The 20397-nt window shown below is 38.8% G+C and overlaps 1 protein-coding gene across 2 annotated transcripts in view; it reads right to left on the minus strand.

The window, feature by feature from the left end:
• vps13b (vacuolar protein sorting 13 homolog B) overlaps positions 1-20397 on the minus strand; it is a 324831-nt gene that overhangs the window by 219851 nt on the left and 84583 nt on the right. For both annotated transcript variants that reach the window (XM_088929247.1, XM_088929248.1), the window contains exons 18-19: positions 8224-8358; positions 6255-6434 (exon numbers count right to left, since the gene is read on the minus strand). In XM_088929247.1, coding sequence (XP_088785373.1) covers positions 6255-6434; positions 8224-8358 — 315 coding nt within the window. The remainder of the gene's footprint in view (positions 1-6254; positions 6435-8223; positions 8359-20397) is intronic.

A 20397-nucleotide genomic window follows, 5' to 3' on the forward strand; every position in this document is an offset into this window, starting at 1 on the left:
TGTTAAATGATCTGTTGATTTGCTATAGATGCATTTTCAAAACATGCTTCCAATGTATACTGGGGTACAGATATATAGTGCTGTCTTTTAGGGTTAGTTTCATCATAAAAAATAATTGTTTTTTCTGTGCAGTCATGTCTTAAAACAATAAGATTATAACGAATAACACTTTGTTAGTAACATCCGCTCATGTTTCTGCTGGAGTATGCCTTGCATTTAATCAGATTTAGCAAGCCTTTCAATAGAAAATGTAGATAATTCTTTGAAAGAGCAATGATAGTTTTTATTATTCTGAATAAACACCCTTTCATTGTGACTTTTGTTCCCATCTGTCTTATATGAGGCCAATAATCTGAGAAAACAGGTTTAAAAGTAATTAGGAGCTAAATATGTTTAGCATTACAGTGCTCAGCATTCTCAAAGGATTAATTCCTCACTGCTTTCATAATCCTCCTCAATATGTTTAAATTAAGATTAAAGATCACTTTGTTCCTGTATTCCCACAACTAGCTGGTATGGTAAAGAGATCAAACTCCACTTTTATACGTAACATCTTTAACATTTGCTCTGCTTTCTGTGTGTTTGATTAAATGTAACATTCTGAAATCTTCAAGTTCTGAGAAAAACATAAATCAATGTCTAACAGCTGCTATGTGGCTGGGGAAAACACATGCACTTTTTCCTTGTGATCTCCCATCATAAAGTCCCTCATGTCATGGAGGGAACACCTGCAGGTCTGCATCCAGTCCCAGGTCTAAATACAAACTCCAGTTCAGCAGAGGTAAGGCACTGAACTCCTTATACCTCTGCTTAGTGTAAACAAAGCTGTTTTCCCAAATCTTCCCGTCCCTTTCCGATCCCAACTTCCTCCTATCACATGCAAAACCCAGCCTCTCGACCAGTCAGAACAAGACCACTGAATAATCCGTTCCAGGTCAACACTATTTTTTCTTCCCAATGTTGATCACACACAGGATGTGGGTTACCTTCGGTCAGCTCCCTACTTACAGGCCCGATTCCATGTTAAATAATCATCTCAATACAAACATAGCAACATTACACTCATATTTTTATCAAACAGCTCTGTGACTAAACTTTGAGTTTCGCTATTTAGTCCTTCTGATCCACTTGCAGAAGACCATTTGATTGGCGCTGCTGCATTAGAGGGCTTCATTGTGCACCAACATAATGAAGCCACCTTAACATAATTAAGGAAGGCAGGAGTATTGCTCATGATAATCATCCTGGTTTCCCACTTTTCTCTCCCCTGCCCTCTGGTAAGGGTTACAGGAGCATAAAGGCAAGTACCTCCAGATTCGGAAACAGCTTCTTGATTTGAAAAATACTGCTGAGTATTAAATTGTATTTTTTAAATACAGCAAAACTTTGTCATCTAAATTTTTCTCTGATAATGTTGTTGCTGTAATAACCACAGACTTTTTTATTTTACATTTTGGGGAGCTGTAGGAGAAGCTGAAAAAGCAGACCATTGCACTACAGTTCTTCTTGGTCACAGACAATTAATTAGAAAACAGGGTTCACTCGTGGTCAGTCAGACCTCATTACTGCCTTGTAGCCTTTAACGTCACAGACAAACAAAGGAATAACTCCCAACATATTAAGTTTTTTCTCCTATTGTCATTAAGGCAAGCTGAGCAACCAAAATCCATTAACACTGGAGATACAGTGCATGTTATATTGCTTATGTTCACTACTCAAATGCAGGCTGTCATTATGGGTCCTACAACAAACACTGACTTCTTGGTGCCATTTAGTACACTGTACAAAAACTTCAATGCATTCGACTTTCATTTATTACTTTTTTAATGTCTGTTCCATTACACAGAAACAGTTAGGAAGTGCAAGTTTTTTTTTTCCAAATTAAGACTTGCATTTTAAAAAAAATTGAATTTCTTTTAATTTGCTGGCAAACAATTCAACACAAAACAGATGTAGATAACCAACTTCAAAGACCACTTGTTTGAAAAACTGCAAGAAAGATTCTTGCAGTTTCCATGCGAAAAACTAAACAAATCATAATGGCGATTTCTGGGTAATTAAAAATGTATATTTTGGATCTTGTTTTGAGGGCCATCTTTCAGATAAGCAAAAGGGTCCAATGCCTAATGCGGGCCCTTACCATGTCTAAATATATTCATGATTTAAACAAGTATGGATACATTAACACTTGTCAAATCAGAAAAAAAATAAACTTTCTACATATTTTAAAAGGAAATGTAGCAGCAGCTGGAAAGTATATAAATGAAGAATAAAAAATGGGAGTTTGATTAGCATGTACTGCTCTTGCTGATGCTGTCAAAAATGGTAAGAAGTTTAAATCTGCAGGGCATGAGAAGATCAAGACAATTTATTTCAGCAGGAGGGTTCCCTCAGCTTTTTTGCAGGAGTGACTCTTCTGCATTAATGTTCATTCTAAAAATCATACTATGTCATAGTTTACCAGTTTTATCTTTGGTTTGTTATTTTAATCACATTTCATTAAGTTAAAGGTAATTTAGTATTTTAATAATTCATACTGTGCTGATTTAGTTCATTTCAATATATAAAATGTTTCAGTCCTGAACATAAAAAGGGAAGAGCTCGGAGAATGAGTAAAGGGCAAATTTTCACCAGAACAGTAGAATGTTATCAGAAATAGAAACTAAAAAGAAAAATAGCTGCTTTCAAAAGACTTTTTTATGTCTGTTTGGAGTCGAACAGCACCCCTTGCATTGTTTCAATGAATGCATAATCATCATGGTTTAAAAATCACTTCCAAATAAAATCAACATAGTCTCATGAGAAAAACAAGGCTCAAAATAGAACGTGTTTGATCTCCAGGCCAAGAGCTGTAATGATTTAAAAATGTCATGATCACAAACGCTGAACTAGGAATTAGTCCCAGGGAGTGGGGTGCATTAAAAAGTAATACAATGAGGAATGTTTCAGATTTCTCTCAGGTCACAGGCTTGCGAACTTACTACTGTGGCAAGTTGGCGCTACAAATCTTAAGCGTTAATCTCAGAAAAGCAGTGTGCCCCAGTGATCTACTGGATGCTGAACAGGCTTCCTAAACCAGGGATTGTGGGTTTGAGAACGTTTCTGGGTCTGTGTTCTTTGTCCAGACACACACTAGATAGGCCAAACAATCTCTTCCTGGAGTCTGGAATGAACTACCCAGCCATGTTGTCAACATCAGTACCATCTCCTCTTTAAAAAAATGTCAAGTTCGGATGCTCAGATTAATTAGCTAATTAGAAGTCAGGCATGCGAGATGGGCTGGATGGCCTCCGCCCACTTTCTTATGTTATGATGATGATGATGATTTATTCCAAAGTTCACTGAACAATGAGAACAAAATCCAAAAAGAGAAGGACACGTCTGACTGAGAACTCTTACAGGAACAGGTTCAGAAAAGCAGTTTCAAATGGATCAGAATGGATCTTTTTAGTTTAGATTAAAGAACAGGCTTGGCAGAAATAGGCTGTGTATTCATATGCGTTCTCCTGATGCACTCTAATTCAATTAAAGCCGAAACATCTGACATGTAAGTACGGAGTGGGCCTGTCCATATAAAATGACTGTGGGAGGTCTCCTTGAAGAACAGCGTTAGCCACAAGTGTGACATCAGTAAGAAGAAGGCCTCTGGTTTTTGACATCTGCTTGAAATATTCACCGCTTCTGAGACTGATCTCACTCCCCATATTTCATTCTCAGCTCTCCTGTTTTCTGTATTTTGTGCATATCAGGTTTTAATAATAAACCAATTGCACATAGCATTTACAGAGCAATGTTTTGCGGACAGAAATATTGCCATTCACATAAAGAATGACTGTGTTTTAATAAACAACCTTGACATATTTCCACTGAGATTCAACATTTTCCGGAAAGGCAGGCTTTACTGAAGACTATTTTAACTTCAATGAAGACATTTAAATTTTTTTTGCACGTTGAGTATACTTATATCCTTATTCCTGTTCATTGTCATTTTCTGCTTTTCCCTACCGCTTGTTTGCGGTGATTTCACAGAATCAACAAGAGTAAGTTTGTTAAACTTTGCCAAACAGCTACCTGTATAAACTCAGATCTTAAATTTTAAAGGGAATCATAAACCAGGCTTCGAGTTTAAGGGTACTTGTATCACTATTTTGACAGCCAGCTCAAAATGTACACAACCAAGAACTTAAAACGTAGCTGAGCTTTTGTCTTTATCTGACGACTATATCTTCAGTGTTAAATGCCAAAAGAGGGCGGGCTTTATACTGTATTTTAAGGCAGCAGGAGTTGATGGGGCTCAGGAACTAGAGGGAGTCCTGGGATGCAGCTATTGTATCCTGTTGCAACATCCTTCACTCGCACTGCTCCAGTAAATGTCCTGCTGTACACACAAGTCCCGAGGCTGTTTATTCACTGTAAACAGGAATTTATTCTCAATTGGCCTACCCGATAAAATAAAAGAATAAAAAAACAGCAGGTTTAAGGGAGTGGTGTTAAAATGTGGCTATCAAGTACTGCAAAAAGATCTGTTGAATCTGACTGCCCATTTCTTTGAACAATAAAAAGGCTATTAAACTGTATATTTGGAGATCCAAAGGAGTAGCTTCATGCTTCACAACTGAAAAGACAGTGACGTGCCCTGGTTTCTTTCCTTGAGGAGTCCTTGCAATGAATGACATTTGCTAATTTAAACAAATGATGCTAAAAACAGACATTTTCTCGAGCAGTACAGTAAGGCCAACTTCACCTCCACACCACATGTTTACAACGTAACTTGTAGACATGTTTATGGCACTACTTATGCTTCATCGTCTGGCCGTTCAGACCTGAATCCTTTCTTAAACGAGAAACCAGGCTCTAACATTAACCCTACCATTAACACTAACTCAGACATTAAAATTAATTCTAGAAGAGATCAAACCCAAAAATTAGCCTACGATTCGCCTAACCTTAAAGATTTTGAAGGTCTCGTCAGTTTTGTTTTTTTTTTTAGACAAGCAACAAGAAAGAAAAGGTTAAAGCAAAAATATTTCACATTCCTGTCATTAGCTAACACAGGATTTACAAGACTCTTAGAAAATTATGAGAATCCTTTAAGGTGCTGTATCTTTTCCTCTGCAGTTGTGGAACACATCCTCTCAGGCTCAAAGAGACCACTAAAATGGAATCTGAAACCCATGGTACTCTTCCTATGACCCAGCGTGAGAGGCAGTTTGCTCAGGAGCTTGCCTGACCATGGCCTTGAGAGATTTCCCTTTGGCAGAAGTCTTCATTACCAAATCCCTGCTGAATACACGCTGTGGTGACTTATTCCATAACTTCACATGGCCGTTTCATAAATACATTGCAAATTTTACATTCTTCACTAAAAAGTATGCATCCTTTCACGATTTTGCTAACAATTAATATACGTTTACTGTACTGAAACAACAGGACAGCTTCACTTGGGGAAAAAAATAAAAACAATTTTAGGACTCGGTACACATGCATCATCAGAAAATCCTTCTTCACAAAAATAATATTAGCTGATGTAATATTGTTGTTTTTGTAAATAAGGATTTTTCACAAAAAGGATATGCAAATACATAGAAATAAAGGTTAAAGATGATACTATCATATCAGGATTCTTTATAGAGATTCTACCCGAGAACTGAAATTGAACATGTATGTGATAAAGCAATTGAGAATGGACCAATGTTTATATTAATCCTATCCTTCAACTTTGATTAAACAATTTTTCATGTCCTCAATCTGAATTATTCACCGTTATGTCTATAGCTGTTCTGAAGATCTGCTTTTGTGCACTGTGATTTCTCAGTACAATGTTCAGTCTGCGCATCATTAGAAAATTTTAAAGAGCAATGGATCCAATTCCATAATTCCATAAAGCATTCCCCATCACATGAGATTCACTTGCATTTTTGAAAACGTTAAATATTTTTAACACTAAAAAATATTTAAGCTGCATTGAAGAGATTCTCATGCTGGCCTCAGGTGTGATGTACTGTAAATGATGCTTCCAATTCTGTTACTACCTTCATGTGAAGAAGGCTGAACATGGGGGGGGTGAATTTTATGAATGCGACCTATCGTGTCCATCTTTAAAAAAAACAGACTAGGCAGTAAGGCATTTTTTCAAGCCTGAATTCAAACACAGCCTTAAAAACAAAGTGCAGTCTCCAAAACCGGCAATGAAACATTTACATTTGCCAGATCTACATCCTACTCGGAATGAGAGCAACCCTGCAGAGCCTCACCAGAACTGTGGCAATCATCCATCTGCTGGGGGACCTGCACAGAGAAGGCCAGCAGGTCTGGTGCCAGCAGGGACTCGGGCTTCCTGCTTTCATTGAGCCACTTGCGCAAGTGCAGCTCTTTCGTGTCCGAAGGTCCTTGAATTAAGGGCACCAGTTTCTCCTTGATACCTTCATTTGTTCCTGAATAAAGCAGAAGAAATCACAGCTGTAAGACTGACCATGACGGGACTGCAGTTTTACGAGTATCAGAACTGGTGTTTTTAAGACCTATACTTTTACTAAAATTAACCGCTTTTAGACGGCGCTTTTCATCCTAAAGGAACCCAAAATACTGCACATGTAAGAGGAGCCCAAGTTCAACTAAGGTGTACATTGTGTAACACAACCCGTGTTACACGTGGCACAGCAGATCAGGTAAAGGAGTGAAACAATTTTTATCCAAGTGAAAGAATACTGTACTGCAGAAATAATAATGAATCTGTTAAGTTGTTTGATTGGAGACTGGTGATCTGTGACTTTAATCTGTTGTCTCTCAAGCTTGGTGAAGGTCAAGAAAAAACAGCATGAAGAAAGGAACCAATATGCCCCAGTTATCAAGACACCAACACAGTTGTACCACTGATATGCTGGAGAAAGACTTCAGATGACTAAATCACCTGAGGTGGACTAACCAGCACTGGAACCAAGTTCTCTATAGCAGTGAATCAAATGTTTGTGAAGACCATGCTTCACCAGCAAATCTGGGCATGAGCAGAGGTGATGGAGACGTGCAGAATGACACACTTTTCATCCCGTGCTGCAGACTCATCAGTGGGAGGTCGAAGTGTGATGGTCTGGACAGGTGGGGATTGAATGCCAGCTGCCTGTATGGCTCGGCATTACACTGAGCAAATTCTAGGACCTGACCATGACCGGACCAGGTTCCAGCAGCAGGACAACACAGCCGCTCTTGAGAGTACTTGAAGACTTGAGCTCCCCTAAGCATTTGTGAGACAAGCTAGGGAGACTTCATGGCATTTAAGGCACAGAAACCAGTGAACATGCTTGTCCTCGTCCTGGATCTACAGGACAAGAAATGGGGCAGAATCTACATACAACCTGAGGCAAGGCTTTTGTACATACAGTACAGCCTGAATTGCTTCCACTGGTGATTCTATTAGCCTGTGACTTTCACAGCAGAACCCCCTGTAGATGATAAATGTTAATCAGCATAGCCATGTCACCTGTGTCATACCTGTTCAATAAAATGCCTGTACACCTGTTAAAATAAGATTATTCTCCTCCTCAAAGTACCTGTGTAAATCTGCTGCAAGTTTGTATGTTAGATTTCTTTTGAAGCTGAGCACCTGACACGATATTTCACTTTTATTGAACCAAGGCATGGTTCCACCTGTCTGTAACAATATTGGAAAACCAATCTTACATTTTGGCATAGCAATATATACATTCCTGTTGGCTCTGGAAAATAAAAATGGTGAACTTTTAGCAGACTACAGTATACACGCAGTGAACTTACAATCAAATTTAGAAGTTGGGCACAGTAAACACTCACATGCCATGTATGAATGCCTGTTATTGAATGGGTGGGCAATCTGAATGCCATCTGGACATACAAAGCTGTACCTGTCAAGACCTCCAGCAGATTTCAACCACTGTAACCAATTGGTTATGTGACCACAATATAAGTGGCTACAGGCAGTGCCGCAAATGTCTGTGCGATACAGGATCGACTAATCTCTCACTTTTTTAATTGTGTTTTCCGGGAGCATAAAAAAAACAAGTACAGGCAGAAAAGATGGAACTAAAAGATTAATTGTAGCCTAGCGGACAGAATAACGTCCTTATCAATATTATTATCATCGTGCACAGAAAAGGTAAATAGAAGGTTTTTTAGTCATGTTTCTTGTAAAAACATAAGCCAGTTCTCCTACACAGGCAATAAAGTTTTACATGGACCAGCTGCACATACCTGGGGCTTTGGCACAGACTTTTATTGATCCCACAGTCCCAGAGGCACATTTGACCAATGATTTGCTGCAGTACTTCAGCTCCACATTCTGGACGGAGCCCTCGAGAGTCGGCGGCGGATTCTGAGATTTCGCACCTAATAAAAGAGAACTGCAAATGAACTGGTCTGTTGTAATTAAATATTTAATATGCTCCGTTAAACCTAATTGCTCTTTAATTGTCTGCCACACCAGGTGCACTTGCAGAGGTTTAGTCCCCCCCAGACATGTGCGTGTTAAGCAGGAACACACAACCACTGGATTCCCAGTGGCTACTGGGGACGGGACCAACCGGCTGCTAATGAAGCTGTGCAAGGTCAAGGCGGAAAGACTCAGACGTAATTGATTAATTGACGGAAAGGCTCAGACATAGTTGATAAGTACGTTGCCCAACCCCCAGAGTACTCGTGATGTTTCTGAGACCTGCCTTTCACTTGCCCTCTGCTTCAGTGACGAACCCAAGTGAGTGAGGCAGGGGATAAGCCCCTGAGACGCTAACAGGACAGAAAAACAGGACTGCATGATGTGCGAATGCCTAATAACGTTTCACCTCGCATACAATCCTCTCTGCCTAAATAGTCCCTCTTTAGACAGTAAAAAGGGTTGCGACATTTGTGTTGTAAAAAAAAAAAAAGATGTTCAGATCTCAAAGTTATAGCATGTGCCAAGTTTGGGAAATCTCTTTAACGTTTAGGTCTATCATTTGCAATCCCAGGGTGGTCCCACTCCAGTCCTGGGGGGAGCTGATGCATCTGCAGGTTTTCATTCCAGCTCAGCTCTGAGTAAGATAAATCCGCTCGTTATTGTCTTAATTGGACAAATTTACCCCCCACCCCTCCACCATAAGCTACTGCTCTTTTAAAGGAGAAGAAAAAGCTGCAGTGCACCAGCCCCCTCCTGGAGAAGAGCTGGACCACCCCGCATTAGCCGATGTGGGAAATTAACTTGTGGATCTTAAGAACACTTACTTAGACTCAGCTGGGGGCCCAGAATAAAGAACACTGATAAGAACAGCACGAACTGGAATACAGACAGAACACTAGGATCTTCAGCTGCTTCCCCAAAGGACCGGGGAGAAGAATTCCCACAGCTTTCAGAACACAAGGAAGGACACAAACAGGAGGTTTGGTAGTTTTATTAGTTACTTGATCCAAGGATCTCATCCAGCTGTTTCTTGAAAGAAACCAGGGTAAAACAGCAGCAACAAAATGGCCTGGGAGCTGGTTCCACACTCCCACATCCCTTTGGGTAAAGACGTGCCTCCCGTTCTCTATTTTAAATGCATTTCAGCATAGTTTCCACTATGGCCCGAGCTTCAGTGCTTGCTCAGGTCTGCGGTATGGACCTTGTCAGTGCCTTTGAGGATATTGATCCTGCAACTGATTTGAACTTGGCTTTGGTCAAGAAAGCTTTGGACCCCCACTGGCAGAGGACAAGGAGCACTTCCTTGACTATTTTTGCTTCATTTTATTTAAGATCCAAAGCATCTTCAGTGAAGAGGATTTTGCTTTCCCCATTGTCTAGAGTAGAACTTTAGTTTACAATGTCATTGCTTTTTTTACCTTTGCTCAAATGCTTCCTACAGCTCTGTAGTGGACAATAACCACGAACCAGGAGAGCTCCAAGGCAAGGCAGGCACCTTGTTAACTTTATCATCATGGCTAAAAGCCTTAATCTGACACTTAAAAGAAAAACCAAGTCAACCATGATGTCTAGCACCTAAAATTCTTATGTAAAACTTTTACATAAGAATTTGTAACAGTCTGTTTTGTACTGTATATGAGGGTTTACTGGAGAGAATGCTTTAGGTTTCAAGGTAAAAAAGTTTAATCAACAGTAGCCCATATAAACATTCCCTTTGTTCTCTTCAAGACTGCACTTGACCCTAATGGCCACTAATGTCACTCCACAACACAAAATATTTAATTGCCCGTTAACTCCAATTTGTTAATGCCTTTAATTGGCCTGAAAATGGCTTCATTATTAACTAGCCTGCTGACTGCCTTGTTATTTCTCTACAGGGGGAATGTAGCACTTTAGACTACTCATCTATTAAAACTGGCCCCTGCTCACCCATTAAAAACTGCCTTTTCCATCAGATCATTTCCACCAGAGGACAGTGGAAGGTTCAAAGCCTTTTGCGATTTCTGTAGCTTCAGTTCTAGTATCTCTTTTCTCTTGTTTTTACCTGTCCATACTACATATTACTTGATAACACTGCTTCCATCACTTCACCTCTGTATGTAATCTCTGTGATACCTAACCTTGCTTCGTTGATTTTACAAGTAATATCTTCTCATCAGGCATTGGGCATATACCCCACTCACTCTTGTGCTTTGATTCCCCTGTTCTGTCAAGAAAGGCTACAACATTCTCACTCAATCTCCACACCGATTGGACAGCTCAATAAAACTTAGCTTGCCACTGACCGGAGCAGCAAAAGCTTTACAATACTTTACTATACTCGGCATTTTTCCATAGAAACATTTCTACAAACTCTCAGTAAAATGTTTTAAGTAAATTTGTAGTTAGACATGATTTGATTTGAAGTTTAAATGTATAAAATCCTTCAGTGGCATAAACGTCCATTGAAACTACTACTACTGGAAAGTTGATAGATTACATCCTGATTTCACTGAAAAGGCCTTTTGTAAGAAAGCATACAGGCTAACTATGGTAAAATGTTCGTAATGTAATGGTTTCACTTGTATTTCACTTTCTTACCAGGCACACAATAAAAAAGTGTCATCTATCCTTCCAGAACAAACCACTAAATAATTCCATTTCAAATAGGATAGATTTTAGTTTTTCAATAGATAAAGACGTGTTGCATTCCATCTTCAAAACATCTAAATCACTTTCAGTCTCTTCCTAACCAATCACTAATTTGAAAGCATCCAAAATCCACTTAATTTACACCCGTTTCGAAAAACATATGCTCTAAATTTTGCTTCATGCTGACCCCTCTTCTCTTTTAAACACAAACGTCAAGATCTGTATTGAATAGCTCTCGGACCGGTATCAGCTTTCAACTGCAAACAAAAATGTTAATACTTGTTGAGGACTACATTAACAGCCTAATTTTTTATTAAAAAAGAATCTGGCACTTTCCTTAGACTCTAAGTCTAATTTGGAACAAGCTGACCTTAACATGCAGTGAGTGGTATGTCACCCTGTTGCGATACTAGTATCTCTGAAAATATATTTGGTCTCCATTGAAATCCATTTCAAAAAAGCAAATCGAAATATTAGTTCCATCTGTCATCAGCTTCTCAAGATTGCTGCTACACATTCCCTAGAGTGTCCTATGCTGCACTAAGATATTGTTACACTGTAAATTGATTTCCTGATGTATATCTAAACTGCCCAGGCAGGGCCAAAAGTCACAGAGGGTGGTGCTTTTATTTGATCAAATTTTTCATCCTTGTTTGAAGAATCTGGATGCTCTCCAAAATAACATTTGGAGTTTGCGTATCCTTGAACGTTTTGTAATATTTTGGTATTTTAGAATGTACCACCCACGTTACATAATATTTAAATTTCACACTACAATGCGCATTGCAGTATTTTTTTTTCTGGAGAGTTAGGAAAAAATAGAAGCAATCCAATTTTGGTAAAATCTATAAATGGAGATATAGTTACTTGTGTGAGAGGGGCTCCTTGAAGAAAGAACGGTGTCTAAAATTTCCTCTGCCTGTTTTTACGGGTCTCTGTGAAGCTGAAATTGTGGCTCTGTTCCATACATTTCCATTACATTTTTGCAGGACTGAAATGAATAGAAAAGAACAGTGAACTTTGCCGCGCTGTAAATCTGATACAGTATGTACGATATGTGCTCATATGATCTTATAACCTCAGTATTCAGGCCCCATGACCAAGAGGCCAAAAGCTTTTTCCCTAGCTGGTACCACAAACTAATCAGATTCAAAGATGATTTTTGAAGGCTGTCCGACCAGATACTTGTGAATCAAACAAGTCCGTCTTACTCAAATGGAGGATGTGAAGATAAGGCGAGATTTAAATTTGCTGATGCATTCAAAATGCCAAAATGGCTGAAAATCGAGCCACAGGGTTGATTAAAGGAACCACTTTTGTCACCATCTAATGCTCTGCGTTCATCATACTGGTTCCACACGCTGTTAGTCACTGGTAGTGACAAAAGAAACAATGACCCCCGAGATCAATTAGCCGGACAACGTATGGAGAGAAGTCAAATACAAACAGGGGAGAAAACTCCAGAAGCCTGTCACTTAACTGCGTTTCTACATCACTTTAAGACTCTGTGTAAAAAGGCACCTGTTTAAACTGAGTAATGGAGTTTTATGTTCATTTCACTAAGGAAAAGCTTGTGTAACCTATTCTGCTTTCCTCCCAAGAGAGAGATAATTCAGATTACATTGCGCAGGACATGGCACTGAAGGGAATAAAAAAACAAGAACCCTCATGTACGATATTGACGGCAATCCATGTGTAATGCACCATTTCAGAGTGTACTTAAAAGTTCAATTTCAACATGAATTGCACCTTTGTCAAGAAGCAAAAAGTCAGAAATATATGCTGCCATTTTTCCCAAAGACTCACTTTTTTTTATTTTGATGATTTCTAACCTGAATAAGGGTTTCTTTAAAAAAAATCATAAAACATAGCTTTGTTACTATTTTGTATTTCAAAGCAAACCTTAATAAAAACCCTGACAGGAAATTCACTAGAGGAATGCATGTTCTTCCACTAAGCTGGCAGCAAATGAAATATCATAAAAAAATCTTACATCACCTATTCCAATCCAACTTCATATTTAATTTTCTCTCTGTCCCAAAGAGACAAAACATTTAATTTTTTTTTACAAGAATCAAAAGGAGTTCGGACTAGGTTATACTTTGTATTTTTAACTTCAGTAGCAATGGGAAATGTTTACTGGGGAACTCATGGAAAGTATTTAAAAGAACTGCACAAACACTAATAAATAACAGCTATCAATACTGAATTAATAAAGCAGTTACAAGTGCTGCCAAAGAGGCCTAAACAGCAAACTTGCTGGAAACGCTCCAGTTAATTATTTTTAAACAGTCACTGGAAACATTCCAGTTTTTTTTGTTTTGTTTTTTTTTTTTTACAGTTGAACACGCTCAGGAAAGAAACAGAGGTCCATTTTACTTTCCGGTCTTTTCTTCTCTCATGTAGGCCATACGATAGAATTTAGCTTTCCTCTCGCCCAATGATGGATATTTCGTGGGTAAAGACAACCCAATTTTCTAATGTGGCCTAAATGCTTAAGCTGGTCATTCAGAAAATTGCTGGTTTGTCATTAAAACTGACCCCTGTCAAGCGGCCAGCTTGCAGCTTTCATCTAGGACCTCAAGGACCTAGATCTTGAGGAACGGGCCTAGTGCTCACAGTACTTAATTTTAACAAATAACCTCATGGCCATGGTTAAGGGGCTGAGCGCGTTAACTTTGAGAATTAGAGGCAATTGGGCGAAATCTTCTGAGTCTAGTCTGGTGCAAAAGGATGTGATTTGTTTCACGCACAGATGACAGCCTGTCTTTTCTCTGCCCCAGCCCACCCCCCCCCCCCCAACCAGTTTCACAAATTGCCCCTCTGTGCCTCTTCGCCTGCTTTCTGAAGGGCCTTCGGAGCCAATATGGATTCCGGTGCTTGACTGGTGTGCCCAGTCCTACCACTGTGTGAAATGAAACAATCAGTAGAAATCACTAGCGAGAGATACTGCAAGACATCTGTGCATGAAGCGAGAGCTAGAAGCCTCTCCATCATATGTTTGTAACCTGCTGGACCGCCAGCAGCATTTGGAGTGATATCCTACAGTAGGAAGATCAACCTTGGCACTCTATGCAGCCTGGCCTTCCCTGGAACACAATATCCCACTTGTGCCGTGCCAGGAATCGGCAATATTAAAAAACAGGTCCCGAAATTCAAGGCTTAGACCATCCTTCTAAAATTACTTGTTAGAAAGCAGGCCACCAAACCCGCAATAAGGTTTCCTGTTTCCCACACGAGAGAAAATCGCTCCACCCAGATAGCCCCTTGGAGTCTGGAAATGTTCAACAGACTGACAAAACCATAGGTCCTTCCTGTCTCTGCTTTTCAAAAAGCGCTGCAGTTCAGCTGTGTGTTCTAGGAATTCACCTTGGCATTGAGAGATTACACAACAAAGCAGCGACTACTCTCATGAAAGAGCTCCTGCCTCCTGGCAAGGTTACTCAGAAAAGCATCTCTTTCAAGACAGATCAGGCAGCCTGTGTACAGTAATACAGCAGCAGTTACAACCAACGCAAGCAAAGGACTTTAAAATACAGGACGAGAAAACAACTTTGGTTCACTGGGTGTTGTATTAGAACAGAGCAGCAGAAATGTTCTTCCCTATTCTGTAGTTCGATCGGCTTTGCTTCGCTCACACAACTGCATGGGGAATTTCTGGCTTGCTTATTGGTAGGCTGCAGAAGCTACCAGTTTTAGGAAGACAAAAGTTTAATTGCTAAGCACTCAAAAGGTCCAGAGACAAGTCACCATGAAAATCCTGCATTTAAAACATTCTAACAACTGACGGTGAACAACAGCATAGCTAAGCCAGATTTGCAAAATTAATGCTGAATTGTAAATTTTATGGCAACTTTAATCAGATCACAACCATTACACTATACAATAATTAAAAAATATATTATTGGAATATGGCTACAGGCTATGTTTTATGAACAGAACCTACTGAGAAAAATTCTACCAGTGTTCCCTGTGAATTTCTGAAGAAAAATGATTTGTCAGTTTGTGCAAATAGAACAATAGAAGAAAGTAATGCATTTTATTATGTAACGTGCATATAACATTTTATCTTCAAAAACATATTAAAAGGAATCAAAGTATCATCCCGTTTCACAACATTCAAAGCAGCATACAACAATATAAAAACTCCATTTGATCTAAAACCAAAGAACATTTTCAGAAGAATTACTTTCAGATTCAATTAAGTATCTGACTAGATCAAACTGCTATAATTTAGACAGTAACTCAAGCAGGTTGTCGCATCAACATCTGAAGGCTGCAAAAGAACAAGTAAAGGTTTATTCCATACTGAAAAGCAAAGAAAAGACACAACGTTTTGGCTGTGGAGCCTTCTTCTGGTGTGAAAAGGGCTCTACACATGAAGAAGGCTTCACAGCCAAAACGTTACGTTTCTAATTCTTTGCTTTTCAGAATGGAATAATTTAGATAGCTACTGAAGTGCCAAGTAACAAAGATAACCCCTGTAAAAATATATTAAAATAATGCACTCAATATAAGAACTACTTGGAAGAAGAGTAAGCAAAATAAATTATGGAGATCTCCAAAAATAATTACAAGCCTCCAAATGAATTTGTTAATGATACGTACGGTAACACTTTTCAATCATTCACTAAGAGCCACTAAGAGGCAATTGTTTGTTATGAAAAGGCTTTCAGCAGAAAAAAAAGAAAAAAGTTAACCTCACAACCTGCACAATTTATTATATACCTGCACATTTATAGAGCCTGTGTTGAAACACATGGTGATTAAAATAACCTACAGCCTGCAAAACTAAGAAAAAGAGACAAGTGGGTTCTTTGAGTAAGCTTATCAAAACCCCTACGGAATGAACAATTCTCCCCCTTTCCAAAAAAGGGCACAGAACGCCCAGGGTACATCTTACATCATTGAGCAAACTGAAACCAGCCCTATGCCACTCAAGTAATCAGTATCATGCCACTTAATTCTTCTAAAGCATATGTAGCGGAGAAAAATCACATGAAAAGCATCAAAAAGCCACTCAGATGGATTTTAAATTGAGAGAATGTGTCATGGTATGTAACTTTGGCTGTGAAATGCATCCACCTAAAAAATCCCATTATATATATTAAAATAAAATCTGTGATATTCTGCCTACATCAGTTGGCAGCTGTACACCTGTTTGGGGGACAATATTTTCCCCAGCTGTTCTTTCAATACCAGAAAAAAATCAACACATGTACATTAAGACGTAAAGCAGCTCATTTGTAGCAATAGCAGGGTAATTCCTATGGTCAGCACAGTGCTGTTATTTGTCCAGGCTCTGCAGGTGTGCACAGTACATAAACACACAGCTGCAGGCTCTCAGGTCAAGTATCCATCAAACGCTCAAAGGGAGACTTCAGCAGCTGGATTTGTCATCCCCGCATCAGGTCCGGAGAAAACACTGGCAGATCTCGCATATTTGTGAGAAGAAACCATGGATGCTAAATTCATTTCTAAAATACACTTTAAATAACTCCCGAATGGTGTCATTCTTTTTCTTTATGGAACATCTGCAGAGTTAAAAATAACGTTTCATACACTGCAGTGTGTGCTGTCCAGCTTTGGAACGTTACACAGCAGAAAGTAATAGTTTAAAGAAATGACACCGTTAAACACCACACGTTACTTTTGATGTAGCAAATTTCTTTTTGTGCCCTTTAAAATTAAACAGTCAAACCGAGATCAAAAGAAGTCAAAACAGTAAAAAAAACTGAAGCAAATTCCAGTCTACCTTGTTTACATGGTATTGAATTGAAATTTAAAATAGATGTTTCACAAAAATTACATTATGCGAGTACTTTTAGGAATCATCAAATCACTGAAAAATGCAAAAAGATTAATATAAATCTTTTCCTACTTGTGTACTACAAAAACCAATGATACAATCTATTTAGTAGAGCTCCGTGTGACATTTACGTTAAAATAACCATATTTTTGTACCTACCTAAGTTAAATGGTTATTTGGTGGCAACAAAGATGTATTACTTGCATAATATCAAAGCAAAGGATAAAATGTAACCCATATTTAGTATTCATACATACTTTGAAATGTATATGGAAAGATGCTGAACCCAATTTTTGCCTGGAAATGGAGAGCTATATGAAAAAAACTCCCTTTGGCAGTTGCCAACAAACAGAATGCATATATTATTGAAGACATTTAAGACATCAGTCTGCTGTCTTTCTGGTTAAAAGACATATCCCCAATTTGACTGACTAGGGAAAGTTATTAAGTTTTAATACTACAATAAAAATGATTTACATTACACTAACATCTCGCAACAAAGAAATTCTAAAACACTCACAAATCTCACATTTAAATCATGTGCAAGCATTTACGCAGAAGGAGCAAAAAAGATTTATGTAGATATTCCTATTGCTCAAATCATTTTTTTTCTCACAGAAAAAAAGACCGCAATATAACTTGTGAAAAGAAAAGCCAATGTATGAAAAATGTCATATATTTCAATTTCAACTGATTGCTGTGGTATACAGGAAAGAGCAAGTGAAAAAAATAACCACACTTGAACACAAGAAATTGAACGTACAGTGGGCAGAACTGTGCTGTTTAAAGAAGGCAACATTACCGGCTTCTATCACTGATTCTAAAATGGCACCATGTGCAAATCTGATGTTAGCTCCAATCTGAAGTGCTTCTGAATTACCACATTTAAAAGATTTTATACCAAACCAATTTTTACTACACTAATGGTACAGTACCACTGGTTTCCAAGAGGTTTACAAAAAAATCCAGAAAATTACTAAGACCCACATGTAAGGACGTGATCAGGCAATGGCATGATATACCATTAAAACACACTCCATCAGAACTGGTTTCCATTCTGTCGCTAATGCTCTTATGACACATTTGGCTAACAACAGTTGACGAAAAACCATAGTGCTTTGAAGTAACAGCCAATAAATGCCAGTGTGGTTTACCAAGAAAGAGATGCACAACATATCAGACCACAGTTAATGAAATTAAACCAGTTCTTATGTTTTCAAAATGTGTGCTGTATTATGTCTTGGAATCTATACAAATGGAAAACTCTTATTTGTTAATATTTTTAACGTAAAGATTAGTATGTCCTGTTCTACCTGTATCATTGGGCAGTACTCTTCATTCGGTTTTAAAGGAAAATACAACTAAGCTGTCACAGAACTTTACTGCATTGCTACATACTGTAATTTGAACACTTGGCATCCTATAATGTATAAGCGCCGACAGAACTGCTGTACCAGCAGGGAGCAAAATCTGCAAGTGAATGATAAATACAAACAGATTTTTTTTTTCATTTCTGACCAATTGTACTGCACAATAAGTCAGCATCAATGTCTTTCACATCAAATAATATGCCTCAGTACTCAATCTATCAAAGAAGAAAGCCTGACTATTTTAGATGGCAAGACTGAAGCTTTATAGTGGAATGCCAGTTTATTAGTCAGCTACATTTGTCATGTCCACTGTTTAGAGGATACACAATTAAGGATTTAAAAATAAGTAGCTAACATCAATGCTGTACATTTTGTGAACAAAATGTTGAATCAATGCATTGCTTTGAAATAATAAGATGAATGGATGATTTAAAAAACATTAAGATACATTAATCAATAATGTCAAATGGGTGTTCCATATTTAGTAAAATTTCAATCAAATCCAAAAAGTGCAATAAAAACCCATTGTTATGAGTATTAAGTAACCTGATTATTATAGACCTTAAAATGGTTATATCATCCCTTTCTTATCAACCAGTTTAACTCCTTTTGAGCTTGGTTGGTTGGCCCTTGCCACATTTTTAAACGTGATGTGAGATGTTTTTGCACACCACCATAATGATGGCTAACTGGAACAAATTTAAATCCAAAATTCCTTGATGAAATATCGAAAACTGCAGTTCAAAACTGTCCTGAAAGCAGGTTTCATCATCCTCAAACTATTTTAACAGTCATGAAAATTCACTTGATTGCACATTTGAATCGGTAATCTCACATCGTGCATTAGCTTCAAGATACAAAAATACAGACCAGAAAAGGAATCCTTCAGAGCGCAGTCTATTTTACCCATAAAAACGTTTAAAAATAATTTAGAGGAAAAATGAATTGCAAGGTCTACCTATATTTTATAACCCAAGTGATACATATTTTCTAGTGGCTCTTTAAATTGGACTATTTTTTGCAATCTTGTTTGCAACATCATACATTCAGACCTCTCGAACGCGTTCAGTCAATGACGAACAAACACCTGCATGGCGCATCGTGCTGCTGTATCTGCTTTCTTCACCACAGCTGCCAGGATGACGAGCCCTGCACGCTCTCAATATTTAGTTCGGCAAAACTCCCACCGGCTCGTCCGCGTGAACCCCCTGCCAACCCAAAGAGAACAGCAGCACCCGCCCAGCCTTACGGAAACCATCTGCGCCCCAGCGACATTTCTCCCATCGGCAGCCTCGTCTCTCCCGCACGGGAGCCAGGGGGCTCCGCACACAGAGGACTGTGCAGGGATGATGCTGCGGGACTGCAAAAAAAAAAATCACCTACTGAAACCGCCAAAATGAAATGACATCCCTGCCCTTCCTTCACAAGCTCCTACCCATCGCAGTAATTATCTTCACCATAACGCGCTCTGCACCGCATTTAGCTATGTGACGGAAAAAAAAGCACATTCTCTGAAAGCAGATTTTTTATTTTTTTTTTGGTTTCCCCATTTTTTTTTTCTTTTTTAAATATCATCTCTCCCTGGCCTGTATCATGTCAGAGGATGCCTGGTGACGAACGTATAGCGACGGTGATAAATAACAGCACTGATCTCCCCCGATGAGCGCATCACGTCACAAACCGCAGGCAGACCAGAGAGCTACACCATCTGTCTGTCAATAGCCCCGGTATATGCAAATCAACGCGCAAATCGGGCATGCCAACGCACAGCAACAACGGGCTGCTGTTTTCCATCCTTCTTTATTATTGGCTTGTGCTGGTGAAACAAAACAGCCATCAAACACTTAAACATAAAGGCCTGTCTGGATCAACTTAAAACGTCATCCGCATTGAGGACCGGCTGGCTGCAGCCCACTGAAGTTTGCTTTGAGGGGGAAAAAAAAGAAAGGTTTCACGTTCCGAAAAGATTTATCTCTCTGTTGTCCACTGCTGACACTTTGTTTGTTCAAAAGGTTGCTTTTAAAATGAGAAGTGCGTTTATTTTATTTTTTTTAAATCAACACAAGACAAGATGCAGATGTCATCTGTGAAAACCCATGAGATGACAGTACTTCCTCAAATAATGCTGCCGGCCGGAATGAAAGTCTCCCGCCAGAATAAGGCTTTACTTATTGAATACCGAG

The sequence above is a fragment of the Atractosteus spatula genome, chromosome 12 (genome assembly GCF_055471065.1).
Source record: "Atractosteus spatula isolate fAtrSpa1 chromosome 12, fAtrSpa1.hap1, whole genome shotgun sequence".
NCBI lineage: Eukaryota > Metazoa > Chordata > Actinopteri > Semionotiformes > Lepisosteidae > Atractosteus > Atractosteus spatula.